This window comes from Quercus lobata, chromosome 1 (assembly GCF_001633185.2).
Source record: "Quercus lobata isolate SW786 chromosome 1, ValleyOak3.0 Primary Assembly, whole genome shotgun sequence".
NCBI lineage: Eukaryota > Viridiplantae > Streptophyta > Magnoliopsida > Fagales > Fagaceae > Quercus > Quercus lobata.
Window position 1 is genome coordinate 4,538,186 of NC_044904.1, and position 23,528 is coordinate 4,561,713.

General features: G+C 35.1%; 2 protein-coding genes across 2 annotated transcripts; both read left to right on the top strand.

Moving 5' to 3' along the window:
* The first annotated feature begins 12,346 nt into the window (after positions 1-12,346).
* Positions 12,347-13,417, top strand: LOC115994027 (receptor-like protein 46). Its single transcript, XM_031118039.1, has one exon. It carries the CDS (start codon positions 12,347-12,349, stop codon positions 13,415-13,417), a length of 1,071 nt encoding a protein of 356 aa, XP_030973899.1.
* Positions 13,418-13,475: 58 nt separating this feature from the next.
* LOC115994036 (receptor-like protein 46) lies at positions 13,476-14,825 on the top strand. The gene has a single exon (XM_031118050.1). It carries the CDS (start codon positions 13,476-13,478, stop codon positions 14,823-14,825), a length of 1,350 nt encoding a protein of 449 aa, XP_030973910.1.
* Positions 14,826-23,528: the final 8,703 nt, after the last annotated feature.

Here is a 23,528-nt window from a genome sequence, read left to right on the forward strand (position 1 = left end):
TAAAACTAGAGAGAGAGAGAGAGAGCTAGTATAGAGGAGAGATAAATTATTAAAAAAATTTAGCCCATAGATTATAGTTGTGCGCTATATATTTTTTTAAAAATTTAGCACATCCCATGGAGGTTAAATTTGGTGTTTGATGTGCTAAATACTAAACATTTAGCATTTAGAACATTTGACGTTAGTGCTCTTATTAATACCATTTCATTTACCACTAGTTTGGCTATCATCAAATCAATATGCTATGTGATATGGACAGTGCACTTGAGCAATGGACTTAAGCTTTATCCGTATGATATATCCTTAGTACCACTTTTTTAATTCAAGCTTGTTTCAATTTTTTTGAGTCATTGTTGGGAAGTGCACTATAGGTTCGAGTCGTTGGTCTAGTTTTAGGGAGGTTTTTCGACCACACCGACCTCTTCGGTGCTCTTAAAAACTTGAACCATGATGGCACCAAGGATCAAAATTGCAATTACATCAATGGTGATTTCGGTTGGTGTAATATGCGAATGCTGACTACCAAAGTCATAAGAAAAGCATATCTAGCCATGTAGGATCCCAAAAACCCAACCACATCAAAGATCATATATCCAAAAGAGAAATGTTATTTGATTAATCCAAACCCACATGCTATCGAATCGAAGCTTCAATCAAATTAAAGTTGACCCAAACCCACACGCGATTGAATCAAAGCTTCAATCAAGTTAGAATTTGAAGCTGAAACATGAAATTCAAAACTTTAGTCAAGCCCTACCTACAATCAAATTGAAGCTTGATGTTGGAGCCAAGAGAAATAAGATTTGAGGGAAAGAAAGAAAGGAAATATTTGACTAACGAGAGATAAGGAGCGAAAGGCAAATTACTTAAATATTGTGTGTATGTACACCTTCAATGCAGTGCTATTTTTGTCAAAATTTTGAAATGAAAATCAACAACCGCACTGGCCGAATTGTGGTTTCCTTAAAAAAAACATTGATTGTAAACCCTTTCATTGTCGACAACAATCAAGAGTACTGCGGCCGATTCGACTCCAGTTGATTTCGGTTGGAACATGAATAGTCCTAGTCATTATGATTTCAATTTTTTTTTAAATATTGATGCATCTATTATTTGATTTTGAAAATAAAAAAGGCATGAACCTATTTTATCATCTAGTAAAAAACTGTATTGTATTTATTCATATATTGACAAGTTGATCTTTGTGTGTGCATGTGTTTGTATGTAGTGTCTGTTTGGTTGCTCAGAAAGTGAGAGAGAAAGAAAAAAGAAAGTTTCAAGCTCCGAAAATATACTTGACGCATTAAAAGCAGTACAGTTGAGTTTGAGACTGGGTTTTTTTTTTTTTTTTTTTTTGAATCTCGCATTCTGGATTTTTGTTCTGTTTTGATCGTTTCCTGCATTTTCTCGACAAACAAACATAGCGTTTGTTTGAATTGTCATGGAATTTGCTTGCTTTTAATTTTTTGGAAATTTAGATCTATGCTATAGGTTTTTTTTTTTTTTTTTTTTTTGTGTGATAGTGACCATATGGGTTTTCACTTTAATGGCATTTTGGTAATTTTGATAATTGGATAATTGGATAAGTTAGGGTTTATCCAAAATAATTGGGTTAGGTTGGATTTGGGTTAAAAATAATTAGTTAAATGGGTTTTATATGCCCAACTCAATTATGCCCAACCCAAACCCGCCCATTTGACACCCCTATGACAACACACACAGGCAATCTTGAAGCACTATGTTGTAATAGACAAGCATTGAAAATTCCCGCCTCAATAACTAAACTAAAGTTGTCACTCCTCACTAGTATATATTTGATAATTTTGCTCAGAAGCCCAACAGAGGCAAACCCTACATATATAGTATCTTATAATTATTGTGCTGCTGGTTGGTAGGTATTGCAACAAGCCAACAAATCAGGTTTTCAATTCGATAAAGGGAAAATGAGTGGTAGGCTGGAGTTGTAAGAAAGATGTAGATGCAACCCTTTCAATTTTAGGATTTGAATTGGAGAAAGTAGAGTTGTTGTCATTACAAAAAACCTGAGCTTTTATGTTTGGTTTCCACTTAAAGCTGCGTTGCGTTTGGAGCTGCGTTTTGTTCCCTTTTTTTTTTTTTTTTTTTTTGGTTTTCACGCGTTTTGGGTTATTGCGGTTACTGTTCAATGAACAGTAGCCGCAACTTTTGACCAGTTTTGTGTGAACAGTGCATCCGTGCACTGTTTACGGACCCACAAATTTCATTTTTTATCAATTTTTTCATTAAATATGGGTCCCACAGCACTATTTACACATTTAAAAATTATTTTGCTACAGTGTTTTCAGTTTTCAGTTTTCAGTTTCAGCAAAATAAGTTCTATCCAAACAGACCCTTAGCTGCGTTTACAAAAACGCGGCTATAGACAGGCTTTGCACCGCGTTTAACAAAAACGCAACTACACCAGTTACACATGTGATCAACTAAACTTAAAATGGGTATCACCAAATCTCAATTAATTAGAACTATGGATGGAGACTTGGGTTGAATTTTTATATTTCTTTCTCCAACATTTGTGAATGAAAAACCATGTGACAAATGGTTTCAAACTTTCAACTATTACTCTATTTGCATTGACATTATATGAAAGAGGAATTGACTATATACAGAATTAGTACCCATTGTCTAATTTAAATATTTGTCTCTGACACCCCATTTGTATAATGGGGAATTGCCAATGTTTAGTAACTTTTTAGCACATGGTTTTTGATTCATGAATATTTAAATAATAAGTCATTCGGAATCATTAAACAGTAATTCTGTGACAAATCTGACCCTCATCATCCTTGATATTGTTCATAGCTTAATTGTACCTGCTTTTTATAATAAAATAACTTAATTGTACCTTTATTTTTTACCTATTTTGCTGAAACAACTTAATTGTACTTGAAATTTGAAAACTACTAACCTTTTTCCCTAAGCAATCAACTTAATTTCATGGCCCCTATTTCCCATCACTGTATTTATGTTTTGTACGTGCATGACAACATGAGTACATTTGGATAAAAATCATTATTAATTTTCTTGTACTATTCACCAATTAAAATTTCCACTTTAACTCTTAGCAATTGCTTGAAGTTTAAATTTTTAATTTTCAGAAAATTTTAAAAATAAAAGTTGCAAAAAATTTAGACAAAACTCAATGCTTTTTTTTTTTACTAAATAAAGACGTCTTTAGTGTGGATTCGTCGACCCAACGTCATGTAACGGTAATAAGTAATATTATATATATCACCAAAGTTTTAATGGTATTATCGCTTGAACCACTCACTAAATGAAGCAATTCAAAACTCCTACTATCTAGCTACGCCTTACGCGCGTGCGGTGGTATCAAAACTTAATGCTAGTCCTAGTGTGAGTGACCACTCTAATAAAAAAAACTTTTTGATAACAGAAATGTTAACAAATACTCTAAAGGTATTGATTTAAGAACAAATTTTAGAAATATATTATGGAAAAATGATCAAATAATTAATTTTTTTGACAATATTTTATATTTCTAACAAAAATGATGTTAAAATTTTCTTATTATTATTTGTTAACAATTGTCCAAAAAACAGCTATTAACTTTTAATAATTAGACATAATTATCAGTAATTAGACATAATTATAAAAACTTTATGCTAATCCGAGTGTGAATGACCACTACTTTTTAATAATTAGACATAATTATTAAAGCAACTTTTTTCTCTCTGAATGTCAGCTTATGTTTAAAGAGTCTCACACAAAACAAGGTACGTGAGTGTCACTGTCTAATTTTACTTCACATTAATAAATGAAGTGGTCCGTGCCGTTGAAGATGTTGTGTCATGTGTTTGGTTCTTGATTGTTTAATAATAATGAATTGAATTGATTTGTTTTGTTTTGTTTTGTAATTTTCATTGCTGACATTTTATGCATTCCTGAGTCTTCTTCTTCTGCTCCCATATCTCTCTTTTTTACTCTGCAAAGAAAAAAAAAAAAAAAGAGTGTGATTCTTTGTCTCGGTCCTCACGAATCAAGTACTGTTTGTGATTAATTGATCATCGTTTTCAATGGTACCCCCTAAACTCAAAGCCCACAGAGAAGCTTTCAGCTTTGTTGGAAAGCCAATATTAAATATAGATATCAATGCTCTTGCTATGGAGTGAAACATGCACCATGTTTGAATCAAAGAGTTGGATTGGATATTCAAGGACCACTTACCGAAAATAGAATTGCTTGGTTGCATGGTTTCATTTAGTTTCACATTTATTTTGGTTGTTTGTGAGTCTGGAGAACTTGGCCAGTTTCACATTTATGATTTATGTACAACTGGACCAATACGTTAGCGTTTAGACTGCAGGGTGCAGAGCAAAATTCCGATTAAAAAAAATAAAAAAATTCAACTTAAGATACATTCAACATTTCTTTCAATAATAATGTATTTTTATATATGCTTTTGAAAAAAAAAATGTTTTGGTTAATTAATAACTTTAAGACATTTGTTAATGTGCCACTTTAAGAACGTTTTGATATTATTTTTATAGTAAATATAAAAAGTTGCCAATGAATTTTTTTTCTTATAAAAAGTTTTTAAAAGTATTTCTTAAATCAATACCATTAAAGTATGTCTTAAAAAAAATAAGCACAAATTAGGAAAAACACACACCATCACTTTCAATTTGTGTATACTAGTTAATGAATTGTTGTATTTATGCATTTTTTTCTTAATGCTTATAATTGAATATTTATTATTATTTTAGCTCTTTTTGGTGAACATTTATTATTAATTAAACTCTTTTTGGTGAACATTTATTATTAATTAAACTCTTTTTGGTGAATATTTATTATTATTTAAACTCTTTTTAGTCAATATTTAATATTATTTAAACTATTTTTAGTGAACATTTATTATTATTATTTAAACTCTTTTTGGTTAACATTTATTATTATTTAAACTCTTTTTGGTGAACATTTATTTTCATTTTAACTCTTTTTGGTGAATACTTATTATAATTTTAACTCTTTTTGGTGAATATTTATTATTATTTTAACCCACACCTTCCATTGATGCTAAAAAAAAGGACTTTAAAAAAAATTATAATTCGATAGTTAAAGTAATAAGGAGGGTATCGATAGTTAACTACATGGCTCTTTAGCATTAATTTGTTTTGAATTTTTTTTCAAAATTTATTTTTATTTATTTATTCTCTATGTAATTATGACATTTGAGCTCCATCATTCAAAGTTCAAACATGACTATATCTTTTTTTGAATTACAAATGCACAATAGGCTTGGCTTGGTTTACTTTAAGGACGTACCCATTGATTGGCATAAGATAGTACACATGTAAATTTTATAATAATCGAAATTAAGGAGTTAAATTCATATCACAATGCCAAGCAAAAGAATCTACGTCGAAGTCTGGTATTTTGATCAAGTTGTAGTCTAAAATAACTATTTCCTTTCCAATATAGTCTCGCAATTTCATGATTTTATCGTTGTAGGGGTGTACTATATATGCAATTAGAATCTAGACATGAATTAATATTTGATTAAATTAACAAACCACAAGTTCCAATACATTTTTTTAAGTAATTGTTTGTTTATTTCTCTGATTAAATTACTTTGGGAATACTTTGCAAATAGAAGCATCCAGTACAAGTCAAGTCAATGTTATATTCATCAAGAATTAGTCCAGGCAGAAGCAAAAGATTGTTTTGTCATACATGGTTGAGGTTATGTATTTGTCTAGTATATTCTTCTCTATTTTAAGTTTTGTGGATTGTATTTGTACCTACTAGGCTAATACTTCAAAGGAGGTCCAACTACTCTTATCTATATATATATATATATATATATATAAAACCGAAGCTTTTGAAGTTCCCACAATTTTTCACGTCAGCGCAGTATTAAAAAAAAAAAAACTTTTTAAGACTAAAAAAAAAACCGGCATTATCAAAAAGGAAAAAAAAAAAAAAAAAAAAAAAAACACCCAAAAATTTCAAACCGGCATTATCAAAAAGGAAAAAAAAAAAAAATTTAAGACTAAAAAAAATACCGGCATTATCAAAAAAGGAAAAAAAAAAAAAAAAAAACACCCAAAAATTTCAAACCATTTATACCATTTATTGGTTTGGTATATAATTTATACCATGATATATATATATATATATATATTTTTTTTTTATATTAAGTTATTAATAGCTTTCCTGTGCATCGCATGGGTTAGCGACTAGTTACATTAATTTATAAGAGTTTTGTTTTGGCACTTATTTTAAAGTATTTTATATATTTGTTTTAAGAGAGAAGCCCCATAAGACCAATAGTAATAATTAGCAGAAGAATATAAAATCACAAGACCACGTGTGATTCCAAAAATTGAATATCAATTGGAGATGACTAGACGAGTTATTTTTTATTTTTTATTATTTTTTTTAAGTAATGGAAAAGACAAAACAAGTTTAATATAGTAATTTTCATAATAGTTGAGTTGAGAAGTTTTTATTTTGACTTAATATTAACATGACTTTTTTAGTGAAGAAACTATAGCGATGAGGCTCTTTTTTATTTTTTATTTTGAGTTTAGTATCATAATTTTTAAATGTGAGATTAAGATAGTGTTTTAATTTTTAGGATCTTTCTCTATGTGAGAGTTAATAAATGTTTGAAAATTGAATTTAAAATAAAAAAAAATGGGTAATTTAGATTGGAGAAGAGATCGAAAGGAAAAAGTTTAAAACTTAGGAAATTTTTAAAAAATAATAAATTAATCTTTTAACTAGTTTGTGTTTTTTAATTTAAAATTATTTAACTGAAAGATATGAGTATTTTAGAGAGTTTAAAAATTTGTATAAGAATATTTTAATACGTAAAATGATGAAACTCAAATAGGAAATCCTGTTATTAGTACTTAATAGTATAGATAGATAACAATTTTTTACATCAATTATTGATTAAAATTGAACATTTCACCTTTGATTTGCATATAAATTAATTTGGTAGTCATTGGATAAGGATTAAGGAGTTGAAATCATATTTTTATTCAAATAAAATTAGAGTTTGCAATGGGAAAGTGAAAAATAAGAACAATCGTTTGGCCAAATCGAAACTCAAAAGTAGTTATTTAAATGAAGTTAAAAAATTTTATCAACAATTTTTTTTCTCTACTTTATTACAATCCAAAATAACAAAAATGAATAAAAAATTAAAATTAAAACAGTTTCATAGTTTTAATTCTTTGGTAATTTGATATCGAAAACGAACGATTTGAATTTTGAATATTTCCCTTAAAAACACGCAATCAACCAATATCACATTTTTTTTTTTTTATTCACAATGAGTCAATTTCATAAAATTCAAGACTTTAATTAATAAATTTAAAAAAAAAAAAAAAAATCTAGTGAAGAAACTACCTTGAGAGATTTTTATTATCACCTGAGCTGTTTGTTGTGGTGGGACAAGCGTGTGAAGATACAGTCTACGACCTCGGCGCGTTACTCGCCGGTTATTTTCTGATTCTCTCTGGTGATTTGACTGTGACATTAGCAGATAACAAACACTATCAGAATCAGTGAATATCCGCCACGTGTTCATGGTCATGTGGATATGTGGGTCCCGTAAACCAAGAGATTCTATCTGGTGGTACCCACTTAGATTGATTTCAACCAATAGGATCAAAGCGAGCCTTATCTACTTTCACTTTTGTCACGAGGGGCTGTAACGCTGTACTTGCTTGTGGACCTTTGGGCCTTCATTCATGGACTTATGGTACCTGCTCTTATTTATGCATTGATTTAGTTGTTGAATCATTCAAAAAAAAAAAAAAAAAAAGGTGAAAAAAATTTATTTGGGTTAAATTCTACTGTTAATTTTTAAAATTTGAAAAGCTTTTTTACTCATAAAAAAACTATTGTGTATTTTTAGTCCTTAAAAATTATCATATATGATGTGTGCATTGTAAAAAAAATTGAAAATTTCAATATGATTACAAAGAAACTACCTAATTGCCACACTTGTATGGCTCATGTAGCCTAATAACATATGGGCTGACTATTTATACAGCAGTCACCTACTGACGACAATTGCTTTAGCTTGGGCCATGGTCGAAAGGCTATGAAAGTTCAATTTTTGAACTTGGGTCGTGTCAGGCCCAAGTACCATTAATTCTATTTGAAAATTCTTGGTTCCCTCAAAGTGCATTTTGGAAAAAACCTGAAGTTGTAATTTAAAAAAAATGGTTATGGAAGGGAAAGTCTAGCCTATAATAATCATGCACTTATTTCGTACTCTACGAGTACAGTGACGTGATATCCTCTTCTCTCGTAGAGCAGTGAATCTCACCAATTAAATTTATGGTGAGATTCATCATTATTGTGAGAATGATGAAGTATCACGTTTTTCTACTATAGAAGATATCTAACAATTTCATTGTATAAAAGAAATTGTATGTTTCCATTCGAGGAAGTACATACAACAATAAGTTTTAGTTTAAAGTTTAAATGAGGTATACATGGTTTATAAAAAGAGAAATGATATGTCTACAACATTTTTACAATATTTTTACAACAAATCCTAAGTGGCAGATTATTACTGGTTGTTATTGTTAGGGCAAAAAAGTAATCTTAGTATTAGTTTCAAATTTTAACCAATAACAACTAACCACCTGTAATTTGTTGTAAAAATGTTGTAGATGTAGCATCTCTCAAAAAGAGAAATGAGTGGATAGTAAAAAAGCATATGCATTGAATGGTATTTATATACTTTGTTGAAATATACCGAGAGTTTTATAATTTAATCGACAACTCCTAATCAATATTTTATATATATCTAAAAGCTGAAGCGTAGCATTTATTGTTGTTACACTTCAGTTGAGCCACATTAGCGTTCACGTCATTTTTCTTTATGATTTTCCTATAAATTTTATTTTAAAACATTTACTCTTTTTAAAAAAAAAAAAATAATATTTACATTTTCTCCAACCTTTTTCTATCTCTTATCTTTTCATCTCCTCACTACTTTCTACCTTAATATCACTTTATATCTCCCCATTACCCTCTACCTTACCTTTTCATCTCCACACTATCCTCTACCTTAACATCACTCTTCATCTTTCCCTTCATCTTCCTTTTTTTTTTTGTCATTTCTTATTCACACCCTTTTATTATAAATTTGTCATCTTCCATTCTTTACATACTTTTCCCCCCCCAAAAAAAAAAAAAAAAAAAAAGGCTCTCTCTCTCTCTCTCAATTTTTTGGTGTTTTTTTATTTTATTTTATTTATTCATTTTTTTTTTTTTTGCATCTCCGCTTTAGGTTTAAATTGTTGTGTTCTTTAGAACCTTATATTGAGCTGATGCGATTTAGTTTTGTGATTTAAGTGTTTTTTTTTCTCTCTTTAATTATTAATTTTATTACATGTGTTATTCTTTAAATTCTTAGTTTGGGTAGCTTTGGATTCACCTATTTAGTTGTTCTATATATGTTATTTTTGTACAACATGACATTTGTTCTACGAAATTCCTTTTAGACTTGATATGTTATCTTTTCATTTTATTATATTTTTTTCTCTCCTCGAGTGCAATGATTGATTTCTAACAAAAACTATTCTATTTATAATTTAGAAATCTATTTCTTCTTAATTCCAATAGTTTAAATTTTGTATGGGCCATAAGGAACAAAGGGGTTCATAATGCATTCATGTTCTCCTCATATTATGATAAATCTGAGTAGTTGAATAGTATTATTGTTTAATTTACCACAACTACATATTTTTTCCTGGAAGCTACATACCATCGATTGTAACACCAAATGGATATTTTAAAGTTCATTTGCATGATTACTTTGTTGTGTGGTAAGTTGAAACATTGTTGAGTAATGATGTACGTTAGATTGTATGTGTAGCATCTTGACTTGCAAAGGGTAAGTACTGATTTATGCTGAGTTTTTGTTATTGGTATTCTTTAGAGCTATAATGGTTGATAGGTCTAATGAGGCTCCATTAATTTATGCGAGGCTTCAATTTCACAAAAATGACAAGTAATAACACAAGGCAATTCATGTTCAGCTTCAAGTTTATTCTTTTTATAATAAAAAAATGCTTAGCTTTTTGGTAATCACAAATTCGTTTTGTTAACTCAACATCATAAACTAACTTTAATTTAGTTATATGGATAGGGTTTATCATTTTTCATGTAGCAAAATATATATATTCAAGCTAACACCAATAGCACTTCTACAATTAACCATTTAAATTCAACCATATCCTTCATATCATTAAATTATTAATATTTTCTCTCATTTTTTCAATTTTTAAAAATTAAACATACAATTTTTTAATTAAATACAAATAAATAAAAATTTCCTTATAAAATCATACTCAATTTTTTTAACATTTACACTTTTTCCAACATTTCTCATTCCTTTCACATTTCATCTCCCCACTACCCTCTACCTTAATATCACTCTTCATCTTTCCTTTTATCTTCATTTATTTTGTTTCTTCTTCTTCTTATCCTCCTATTATAAATTTTTCATTATCTTTTCTATCCTATATTTTTATGCATAATTTTCCCACACAAAAAGGTTATTTCTCTCTCTATCTCTCTCTCTCAATTTTTTGGTGGATTTTTTTTTTCTTGCATCTTTGCTTTAGGTTATTAATTTTTTGTATTTTTAAGAACTCTACTTTGAGTTGATGCAATTTAGTTTTGTGTTTTAAGTTTTTTTCTTTTTTCTTTTTTGTTCTCTTTGGTTGTTAAATGTTATCCTATTGCATTATAAAAAATATAATATTATTCTATTACATAATATGATTTGGAAAATTTTAGCATATAAGAATTTTACATAAGTTACATAGACAATAATAATAATAATAATAATAATATATTTATGAGATAACTCTAAAAAAATTATCACGCGCAACGCGCGGGTCTACGCTAGTAATTATAATAGAAGCGTCCAAGATTCAAATCTCCCTCTTCAACATTTTTTTTAAAGAAAAAAAAAAACATTGTTGAAATATGATGGTATAATTGGTTCTAGTTAGTTCAATAACTATAGTTTTTTTTTTTTTTTAAATAAAATATTTGTCATGCCCTAGCAATATACAGAATACTTTTGATACAGAATACTTTTGATACTGAAATACTTAGTGTTTCAGACTATATATATTATATGGAAGTGCTGATAGCCAACTCAAGTAATTTCATAATTTGGACCTATTTAGGCCATCATTATTGATGCAACCAGGCTTTCTCCATACACCTTTATGGTCTTTATTACATTTTTGTACTTATCTCAATTATTCCATGGTGATTGGCGGGGCTTAAGCCCACTAACTTGAACAGCTATAGAATGTTGTATGGTACAAAAGAAGAGAGTTAAAGGATAGAGAGACTAATATCTATATAATATTTAAAAATTGAAGTGTAGTATTTATTGTTGATTCGCTTTTATTAAGCTACGTCGGCATGACATTTTGATCAAGTTTGGTAGTTTTGGTTCACTTCATTCCACTTTAGTGTTTTTGGTCCACTTCGGTCACTTTGCTGAAAATAATGTAACAAAATAATTTTTAAATATGTGAATAGACGCGTAAAACCCATTTTTAATGAAAATTTTGTTAAAAAAAGATGTTTGTGAGTCCTGTAAACAGTACACAAGACCCACTGGACCCATTTTCTAATGTTTGAAGCGTGCTTCACAAAAAAAAAAAAACACACACACACAGACGCGCTCCTCTGTAGACGTGGGTCCATTTGGATACAACTTATTCTTACTGAAACTGAAAACTGAAAACTGAAAATACTGTAACAAAATAATTTTTTAAATGTATGAATAATGCCATGAGATCAATTTTTAAAATATTTTTTTTGAATAAAGTGGCTGTAGGTTCTATGAATATGTAAATAGTATTTATAGTATGTGAACAATGATAATTGTCTTCCTGAAACGCATGAAAAAGAAAAAAAAAAAAAAGGAAAATGCTGAACAGTGAAAACCCAGATGCCCGTGAATCCAAACACACACTAGTCCAGACGCGTACTTTATTTTTATGGATTGCGGTGAAAAATGAAAAAATATCTAAGATTTGTCAAACTAAAGTGCCCGCAATTGCAGCAGGAAATGAATGAAGTTAGTTGGTTCCTTTATTTGATGAGCCAATAACATATGGACAGTAGTAGAGCAGGTGAAGAAGCTCTTTTCCTTCCAGACTCTTTCCTAAAGTTTGTTGAGTTGACTAGACCATGGCCGTGACCAGTTCTCATTAGTAGTCAGTAGTGCACAACCGAACCTCTATTTATATTCATCTCACAGTAAGCCAACAAAGAACAAAGAAACACAACAATGGCCAAACTCAGCCTACTACTACTACTGCTGCAACATGTACTTCTCACCTTTGTCACCACTTCTCTCTCTTGTCCTGAACATCAAAAACAAGCCCTTCTCCACTTTAAAGCCTCCATCATCAATGCTACTTCTTTAACAAAAAGTACTCTGTATCGGTTAGATTCATGGAATTCCAGCTCAGATTGTTGGCACTGGGATGGGGTCATTTGTAGTTCCCGCTTTGGTTCCATGACTGTGCTAGCTCTATATTTGGATGATATCATCGCGTCGAATTCACAGGAGCCAGTGTTGCCTTCCACCATCTTGACACCACTCTTTCACATTAGAAGCTTGATGCACCTTGACTTGTCCAACAATTCAATACAAGGAGAATTGCCACGTGATGGCTTTGGCAATTTGACCAAATTAGTTCATCTTGATTTGGGTCTTAACCTCTTCAATGGCTCCTTTCCCTCTCAACTTTTTCACTTGAGGTATCTTCAATATCTTGATTTGAGTTTCAATTCATTCCATGATACTCTAAGTGGAGAAGTAGCATCTCTTCAAAATTTGAGGGTATTGAACCTGAATTATGGTTTTTATTGGGAAAATAACCTTAGGGAGATTCCTAAGGAGATATGGAATATGACAAAGTTACATCAATTGTCTCTTGCTGAAAACAATTTCTTTGGTAAAATTCCATCTTCAATTCTAAATTTGAAGGAATTGAAAATATTGGACTTGCGCTACAATTCATTGTCAATGGAAATTCCTATTGATATTGGCAATTTATCTAACATAACAAGTTTGGTCTTGAGCAACAACAAGTTGATAGGTAGAATCCCATCATCCATACCGAAATTAACAAAGTTGGAAACACTTCAATTGGACAATAACATGCTTGTTGGAGAAATTCCATCCGGGTTGTCCAATATCAAGGGCTTGAAGATTCTTGTGCTTGGAGACAATCATCTCACTTGGAATAACAATGCAAAGGTAGTGCCAAGGTTTATGCTATCTGAGTTGTCTATGATGTCTTGTGGTCTCGTAGGAGAAATTCCAAACTGGATTTCTACACAGAAGACTTAAAACTTTGGACTTGTGTGAGAACCAACTAGAAGGAACGTTCCCACAATGGCTTGCTAAAATGGAAGTAGAATATATACTTTTGACAGGTAACAATCTCATAGGTTCTCTCCCACCTTTTCTCTTCAACTCTCACAATTTAGTTGTTCTTGCCTTATCTCAGAACAACTTCCATGGAGAACTACCAAGCAACATTGGTAATGCCACTGCACTTACAATTCTTGGGTTGGATAACAAGAATTTTTCGAGGAAGCTTCCGGCATCCATTGTCAATATTTATGCACTCATATTATTATGTTTGTCGAATAACAAATTTTCTGGCAACACTTTGCCAGATTTCAGGTCTAATGAGCACCTCCAACTCATTGATTTATCTTCAAATGAATTCTCAGGTGAGATTCCAACAAACTTTTCCCATCATACTAGAATTCTTGCATTGGGCAAAAATAATTTTTCTGGCAATCTGTCCAGAAACCTTATTCATCTGAGCAAGCTTGAATACCTAGACATACATGAAAACAAAATTACAGGTGAATTGCCAAACTTTATCTGCCAAATCTCCACCCTTCATACCCTAAATTTACGAAACAACACTCTTCATGGTTCAATCCCTAATTGTATTTCCAATCTTACTAATATCCAAATTCTTGATCTTTCAAACAATTGTCTTGTTGGAGAAATCCCTGCGAAGTTTGGAAATCTTGTTGGTATGGAAACAACCATCAATTTTTCATATCTCAATCTTTCATATTTCGTTGATTCTAAACATTTAAATGCTGATCTCATCACCAAGAAAAACAACATTGATGATGTGACTATCATTTGGAAGAAGTCAAAACAATATCTATCATTGGATAGACTCAAGATCTACTATTTGTTAGACTTGTCAATGAACCAACTTTCTGGTGAAATTCCAGCTTCCTTAGGCAATTTGAAAGCTCTAAAGCATCTCAACATCTCACACAACAACCTTTATGGGAGGTTACCAACAAGTCTTGGTTGTTTAGAGAACCTAGAGAGTTTGGACTTATCACATAATAATAATTTATCAGGCTCAATTCCGCAATCACTAGCAAAATTGCAACAACTGACAATCCTGGATGTCAGTAACAACCAGCTTACAGGAAAGATTCCAGTTGGTAGCCAAATGGATACAATGGATGATCCAAGTTTTTATGCCAACAACAGTGGCTTGTGCGGAATGCAAATTCGAGTGCCATGTCTAGAAGATTTATCACCAACTAAACCACCAAGGGTTGAAAATAAGGAAACATGGTTCTCATGGGAAGGAGCAAGAATTGGATACGCAATTGGCTTCTTTGTAACAGTGGGAATTCTATATCTTACTGATAGTTTTGTCCCTACAAAACCTCCAAATTACCACTGTCAACAAAGAAGGCAAAGAGTATAAATGTCAAGTCTCTTACAAGTTATGCATGCAGTGGTCAAAGATCTAAATCCCAGAATTGTAAAGGCTTTCAATCAAGCAAACGGTGACAAGTAGTCATTCATAAGTATCAACAAGTAAGTTGGCTTGTAAGGTTACAATTTATCATATATGGAGGGATAAAAAAATAAAAGTTCTCAATGCTAAAAAGAGAGTTGAAGTGGAGTTTATGAAAGTTATTACTTTTGTAAACACTGTTCAGTGAAGGATCCTATGCTGTTAGTATCCCTTCTATGTTTTTTATTGTTAAATTGTTGTTTTATGTTGTAGTTTAGTAGCCAGTGAGGCTTATTTCTCTTTATATTGGTGTTGTTGCTTTCTGGTTAATTTAATTTCTTTTTTGGGAAAAGTTAACAAATGCCTAAAGATATTAGTTTAGGAAATAGTTTTTTTTTTAAATAATAAAAAAGAAAAAAAAATGTATCTAGCTTTTTTAACCGTTTTTTTTATAAATATTTTCTTATGAAAGCGGTATTAATTTTTTTTTAAAATAGTCTATTAATAAATACTCTACAGACTCTCATTAATAAAATCCTTCTTTTTTGGACAACCTTGTTGATAGTTGTTATAGTTTCTATGCGTTCAACATTTATTAATGCTGTTTCTTCTTCACCATAGCTACTATAGGCTCTCCTTCACAATCTCGTACAATAACATTTTTTTTAATGCACGATTACACAATTCCTATTATTTCGTATGTTCGAAGCTATAAAAAATAAAAAATTTTAAATGAAGCCAAGTATTTGAATTGTTTGGTATTTAAAAAATAAAAAAACAAAAAAAAAACTATTTGACTTTTTTTTTTTTTTTTTATTGGAAAATACTAAACTTTCATTCAAACCTCTGTAAGACTAGTACATCATGTGCACAAGCATGTGCTATTTGACTGGGACAGTCCTCCAGCCAAACCTCCATATTCTCAACATTCTGTGCATGTTGAGCTAACAAGTGGGCAGGGGCATTCCCCTGCCTTTTAACATGTAAAAAATCAAAAATTTGAAAACCTTGAGCTTTCCTCAGCACTCCTAGAACGATGTTCTGAACCGAAGCCTCAGCTTCAGCGATGCCGTGGATGGCGTTGATAACCAGCTGCGAATCCCCCTCGAACACCACATCCCTAAGGCCCACGTCCTCAGCGAAACATACACCGATCTCCAAAGCCTTCGCCTCCGTTTCTAACGCTCCGAGAGGTAGGTCCAATTTCCTGGACATGGCCGCTATCACCGAACCCTTCTCGTCACGCACCATGACACCCACGCCGACTTGTTTCAATCTTGAGAACAGAGCGCCATCAACGTTTACCTTGAAAGAACCCGGTGGTGGAGGCTTCCAATCAATACTGGCCTGGTGATCGCCTTTCGGACTGCACGTCTTCTCCGTAACTACAAGAAAATCATCAAGGGCTTTCAACAAGCTCCTCAGTATAACCCGACCTGGTCTAGTTTTTCCCCCGTGCCGTACCTCATTTCTACTCTTCCATATGCCCCAACAGATCGATACCCATCTCTCCAGTAACCCCGGTTGAGCGTCCCAACTAGTCCTCAATCTGTTAAAGGTGTCCACAAAGCTCCAAGACTTTTGGATAACGCAGGGCAGGGCAAGCTTGCTTTCCTTCCAAACCTCTGTTCCACGTTTGCAAAAACAGAGCACATGCATGGCAGTTTCCTCCTGCTTACCACAAGCCTCACATATTTTGGAGTCCGTGATCTTCCTACGATAGAGAGCATCTTTAGTTGGCAAGATACCGTTGCATGCTTTCCACACAAAATGTTTAATCTTGTTTGGCACATTCATGCTCCACACCCCCTTCCAAACCCCATGCACCATAGATTGGTTCGAGCAACCAAAGCTGCCCCCCTTTGCCATGCACTCACGAGCCAGCCTACATGCGCTCCTAACAGAAAACTTTCCTTTCTTCTCTTCAGCCCATACCATTCTGTCCCTTGTAGTCGCCACACTAATCGGAATACTAAGGATTGCCTCCGCATCTTGTGGAAAAAAGAGGTTCCACACCAGTTCTGTATCCCATTCCAAGCCGTCCTCCCTCAACAGCTCCTTAACCATGGCAATTTGGTTCCCAGGTCTCTCTGGAGTGACTACCCTGTAGGTACTACGGGTATTAAGCCACTGGTCCTGTCACACCCTTATACTCCGACCGTCACCAACTTGCCATCTCAAGCCCCGTTTGACTATATGCTGGGCAGCCATTATGCTCCTCCAGGCAAAGGACGCTTTCTTCCCAACCTCAGCATTCATAAAATTCCCGTTGGGGAAGTATTTGGCCCTATAAACCCTCGCAAACAGGGATGAGGAATTCATTTGAAGTCGCCAGCCCTATTTAGCTAGTAATGCCAGATTGAAGGCCTTTAGGTCTCTGAAACCCAATCCCCCATTTTCCTTCGGAAGGCACATACGATCCCAGCTCATCCAAGCCACTTTTTTCTCATTCTTGACCTGTCCCTATCAAAATTGTCTCACCATTCCGGTCATCTCATCACAGAGCCCGTTGGGTAGCTTGAAGCAGCTCATAGTGTACGAAGGAACAGCCTGTGCCACTGCCTTAATCAGAACTTCCTTACCCGCATTAGACAGAAGCTTCTCCTTCCAACCCGCAAGCCTTGAAGCAAGCTTATGTTTCATTTGAGCAAAGGTGTTTTTCTTAAACTTTCCAATCAACGAAGGAAGACCTAGGTAGGATTCATGAGGTTTGATCACCTAGGCCCCAAACCTAGCCTTAATAGCCTCCTGAACATGAGTGGAAGTGTTTCGGCTGAAAAAAAGAGCCGTCTTATTCCTATTTAGTTGCTGCCCCGAAGATGCCTCGTAGACTTGCAAAATTCTCTGCACTTCCGCCCCTTCCTTCTCTGATGCCTTGCAAAATATCAGACTGTCATCCGCGAAGAATAGGTGAGAAACACGCGGACCCCTAGCCGAGGCAGCCACTCCTTTCAATGCATTTCTCAGCGCTGCCTTATGCAACAGTGCCGACAAACCCTCCGCATAGAGGAGAAAGAGGTACGGGGATAGAGGGTCTCCCTGTCGAAGGCCACAGGATGGGATGATCGTCCCAAAAGGATGGCCATTAAGTCTAATAGCATATGTTACCAAAGACACGCATTCCATTACAATATGAATCCACCGCTCATTGAACCCCAGCCCCTCCATGATTTTCTGCAGACACCTCCATTCCACCCGGTCATAAGCCTTGCTCATGTCCAGTTTCAATGCCATTTCCCCCTCCTTACCCTTCCTCTTCTTATTGATATGATCCATTAGTTCATGGGCCACAAGGACATTATCCATGATGAGCCTTTCCGAAACAAATTCACTTTGGTTCTCGCATACAATGTCCTTTAATATCACCTTCATTCGGTTGGCTACCACCTTGGAGGCAAGCTTATAAGCCACGTTACACAAACTGATCGGTCTATAGTCGGTGACTCTCGAAGGATTTTTTGTCTTAGGGATGAGCACAATGTGAGTTTCATGAAATTTAGGGGGAGTAACACCATGATTAAGAAAATCAACAACAGTTTGAGTGACTACAGAATTAACAGTGGACCAATAATGCTGAAAAAATAAAGGAGGCATACTATCAGGACCTGGCGCCTTCAACGGGTGCATCTGCTTAAGGGCTTTCTCAACCTCTGCTGCCCGAAAATCCTACATTAGGACCTCATTCATTCTGTCAGTAACTTTAGGTTGAATAGCTTCCAGCATCTCATCACTGACTGTTGGGCCAGCGGACGTGAATAGCTCTTGGAAATACTCAACTAGAATATTGCCCATCGTCTCCTCCTCATCCTGCCAGATACCATTAGCGTCTTTTAACCTAGAGATGGTGTTCCGTTGATGCCTTTTTGAGGCTTTCTCATGAAAAAAAGAAGTATTTCTATCCCCAGATTGTAGCCAACAATTCCTTGACCGCTGCTTCCACATCACTTCCTCTGCTGAGAGCAACTTATTTAACTCCACTTTTGTCGCATAAATCTCTGCCATGTTGAGCTCACCCCTTGGTAAGCACTCAAGCCATTGGAGCTTCTTTGAGAGTGAAGCAATATTTCGGCCTACGTGGCCAAATTTTGTATTGTTCCAACTTTGTAGAGAGGAACGGCATTCAAGCAAGCACCTCCCAAACTGATTTTGGCTTTCAAGGATCCGACCTCTTTCCCAAGCGTTCTTCACTACCTTATCACATTCATCCTCCTTAATCCACATCGCCTCAAACCTAAACAAACGTTTCCTTCTTTTATTTCTACTCCTTGGGGGGATAGCTTTCAGGATTAGCATATTGTGATCTGAGGAGTGAGTGGCCACGTTGTAAATTCTTACATGAGGGAACAAAGAAGTCCAGTTTGTAGAGACTAAAGCTCGGTCCAACCTCTCCCGTACCCACCCTCGTGCCCCCAGTCTCCTACTCCATGTGAACTCAGGCCCCACAAAGCCCAAGTCACGGAGCTTACTTTTATTAATGGTAGAGTAGAACGCCCTCATCTGCCATTCCGGTCTCTCTCCACCCCCAGCCTTTTCTCCCCTATGGCAAATCTCATTAAAATCTCCCATACAGACCCAGGGAAGCGCACTCCTTGTGCTCAAGTTCACAAGAAGCTCCCAAGACTCCTCTCTTTTATTAGTTTCAGGATTGCCATAAAAACCAGTAAAGCGCCATTTCCTATCTCCTCCGTCTTCCGAAACAATTGCATCAATGTGCCTAGGAGAGAAAGTTTGCACATCAACTGTCTGCGATTCCTTCCATAGGAGCGCTAAGCCTCCGCTCCTACAAACACTAGAAACAATCATGCCCTGACTTCTTTCCAACTTACGCTTAATTTCAACCATTTCCTCAACATTAAACTTGGTTTCCATGAGAAAAACCAAGTTGGGATCTTCCTCCATAACCGTTTTTTGGAGCGCTCCAACTGTTCGAAGGTTCCTAAGCCCTCGACAGTTCCAAGCTATGGCACTCATTGTTCCCGGCGGGGCTGCACCGCAGCCGCCGCCGATCCCATTTGTGTGGCTAGCAACTTACCAAAAATAGCAACTTCCGTCTCTAGCTTTGGTCTTTTCCTAGCCTCAACAATCTCTGTGATTTCTTCCAATGGATCACGGGTTTTCCGTTTTGCACCTGCATTTTCCTCCTCCACCTCCATACATGTTATCTCCATCCTAGATTTCTTCTCCGTCGCCTTGGATGTATCCCCTCTCATATTTTCTTTCCCAGTCTTGCTTGCATGTGCATGAGTTTTTCTCCGGTTTGGGCTCTTAGTTCTTTTATTCATTCCTTGCTCCGCATCACTCGAATCTTTAGGCCCAGCTTGGAAAATTTGTGGCCCTACCTCAGCAAGCCCAGGACCTCCAGTTCGGTCTAGCAATCCATTTAGCCCACAGTTATTATCAACTATCCCTATACCTTCCAACCGGTCCAGCCCACCATTCGGTCCATTATCTTTTATTTCATAATCTTCTATTCGGCCCATTCACCAAAAGCCCACTCCCAACCCCCTGCGTAATGTCTTCCCCTATTTTAACTTCCTTTTTGCTTTCTGACATCATTACCTTAAACCCCAGATCCCTTTCCATGTTAAACTTCTCAACTTGACAATCTAAATCAGCTTTTCCTTCTTTTCCATCCATCTGTTTCGCTGACTTCTCTACCTCGGAAACCAGTTTCCTTGTCATGGGAACCTTCTCCCTGTTACATCCTTTGTCAGTTTTGCCTGAGATTTCTGCATCAAGCACTCTTAGCTGCTCCTCGAAGTTCGGCTTTTCTGTTTCCCCAGGCACCTTTTCCTTGAATCTCTCACTTTCCCGTGTCCAGCTTTCCACGTCAGCCTTATCATCGTTGGTATCTGTTTCTTTGTTTGACTTGTGGCGCACATCGGCAGCCACCTCTTGCTGTCTCAGTTGCAGGTCATGTTCCGGCAGCCTCGCACCCCACTGGCCCAGTCTTGTACTCTCCCCAGCGCGCTGTCCGAGCACCACATGCGATTTCTGCAGCCGGTTTGGGGTGGCGCGCAGCCACAGACCGAACTGCTTGTTTTCTGTAGTGATCGGATCTGCACTGCTCAGCCACACAAGACACTCCTTCTCATCATGGTCCAATCTGCCACACAAATAGCAGAACACCGGTAGGCGTTCATATTTAAACTCGACCCACCGTGAATCCGATCCCCCAGCGCGCACTATCCTGCCCCTGCTTAATGGCTGCGAGATATCCAGTATAACTCTAACTCTTAGGTAGCAACCCATACTAAATCCTTTATCCCCTACATCCACCTTGACTACCTTCCCTAGGCTTCCACCAATCCTTATACCCACTTCCCTTGTCTGACTCAAAGTGGGTAAGCCATATATCTGAACCCAAAAGGCAGCTTCTTGGAAGGTTAGTGCAGATATTGACTCACCCACCTCAAGCTTATGCAGCAAAATGATGTACTTGTCGAAGGACCACGGTCCTTGCAACAACACTCTGTCCAGGTCTTCCTTTTCCTGAAACAAAAACAGCACTCTATTTTCACCCATATCACTAACCTCAAAATCACTCTTAGTTCTCCATACTGATCTTAATGCCCTCCCTATAGCTTCTAGATTGACTCTTCTTTTGGTGCAGAACTTCCCAGCCAACACCAAGCCTTGGTTTACCCCTGGGGGGTCTATATCTACTTCACATCCCTCTCTTTCCGACAATTTGAGTTTCGCCCACTTGTTTGTGATTGCCTCCATCTGAGGAAGCTCTAAGTTCTACCGACAAACGGAGAAAGAAGTTGCCTAAAGGCAAAAAGGTTTCACCCCTAGACCTCACCGAAGTCTAGAGAGAAAAAAATTGCTAGGTAATAAGGTTTTACACCCAATCCTTTTAATCATTGATGTTTGGGGTGAGTTTGAGACGATGGTATGGCTTAACCCATCTAATGGAGCAGCTGTAGCACAATTAGAAAAGTTTTTTATTTTTTATATGAAACTCTTAGAAAAGCATTAAGATTATTTGACTTGTTTGCAATACTGATTACTGGAGTTTTGATTGCTGTGTTTGTGTTTCCAAGTTAATTTTAGCGGAGCAAGAATTATTGATCACATTAGTATCTTACATCCATTGCACTAATCTTCAGATATTGCCCTTTCTTCTTTGCTAATTTGCTAATATATTGGTATAATGATTTCATTTTGTAAATAGGGCCTTTTTTTTTTTTTTTTTTTTTTTGGTGGCGTGTAAACATTTTGAAAATGCAGTGAGATCCCTAATATTTGCCACTAATTCTTTTTTCTTTTTCTTTTTTCGATGCCACTAATTCAAGCAAATGAAAGTACATATAAAACCAATTTGTTCTACCAAAAAGTTTTCAGTAAGATAAAAAGAACACGTGGCCAAAACCCATTTGTCCAAACATATCTTAGGATAAGGAAATGGATATGAACTATGAAGGCCTTGTAAACATGCGATCACCATATGCTATTTGCACTTTTATCTAGCATATAATATTCCTAGACTACTCCATATGTAAGATTACTTTGACAACAACAAAGAGAGTACTCTGATTAGAGTATCAGACTGCAAAGATGGCTTCCATGACCATGACTGCGTCATTCCTAGCTGGTGCGACCTCAACCGTGACCAAACAACACCCTTCTTCCTCAGCTTGCCGTGGCCTAGTTGTGGCCAAGGCCTCAGTGATGAAAGATTTAGTAACAGAGAACTAAGCTTGTGTAAAGATCACAGAGAGAACAAGTGAATACAAACAATCACAGGAAAAGAAAGTCTGAGAAAATGAGAGAAAGTGCAAGAAAGTTAAGGAGAGAGAGAGAGAGAGGAAAGAATGAAAGAAACTTCTATTCAATTACTGAGAATTTTCACTTACATTACATTTATGCTTACAGAGCGGTTTATATACAACAAGATTAAGCTAATCACTTAACTGATAATTGAAACAGAGTGATAAAGTACCTGAGAGAGTCAACCCATAAGTAAAAACAGTGCGTTTGATTGCCCAGCACTATTTAATTTTAAATGAAACAGTGTGTTTTAATCCTCTTCACAAATAGCCTTCTTCTTCTTCACAGGTCTAGAATTGGAACTGTGTTCAACATCCCCCCTCAAACTGATGGGGGAAGAATCAACCAGCAGTTTGGCGCAATGAAAACGAAACAGAGGAGCAGGAAGAGGTTTAGTAAAAATATCCACAAAATTATCTCGGCCATAAACAAAACCAATTTGCAATTGCTTGTGAAGAACCTTCTTATGAGTGAAGTGATAATCTACCTCAAGGTGTTTGGTGCGAGAATGGAAGACAGGATTAGCAAATAAGGCAATGGCTTACACATTGTCACACCAAATCACTGGAATATGATGAAGAAAAATACGAAGTTCTTTGAATAAGGTACGAAGCCAAGACAATTCAGCAGCTATGGTAGCTAATGCATGATACTCAGCCTCTGTGGAAGAACGAGACACAGTGCTCTGCCTCTTAGCAGACCAGGAAATGGGATTGGGGCCAAGAAATACAAGTAATCCAGTTGTGGCTTGTAAGGCTTTCAATCAAGCAAACGGTGACAAGTAGTTATTCATAAGTACTGATTACTGGAGTTTTGGTTGCTGTGTTTGTGTTTCCAAGTTAATTTTAGCAGAGCAGGAATTATTGATTCCATCAGTATCTTACATCCATTGCACTA

What these genes read in the sequence shown, in the direction of transcription:
- LOC115994036 (XM_031118050.1), top strand. Translation starts at nt 13,476, where the DNA reads ATGGAAGTAGAATATATACTTTTGACAGGTAACAATCTCATAGGTTCT.
- LOC115994027 (XM_031118039.1), top strand. Translation starts at nt 12,347, where the DNA reads ATGGCCAAACTCAGCCTACTACTACTACTGCTGCAACATGTACTTCTC.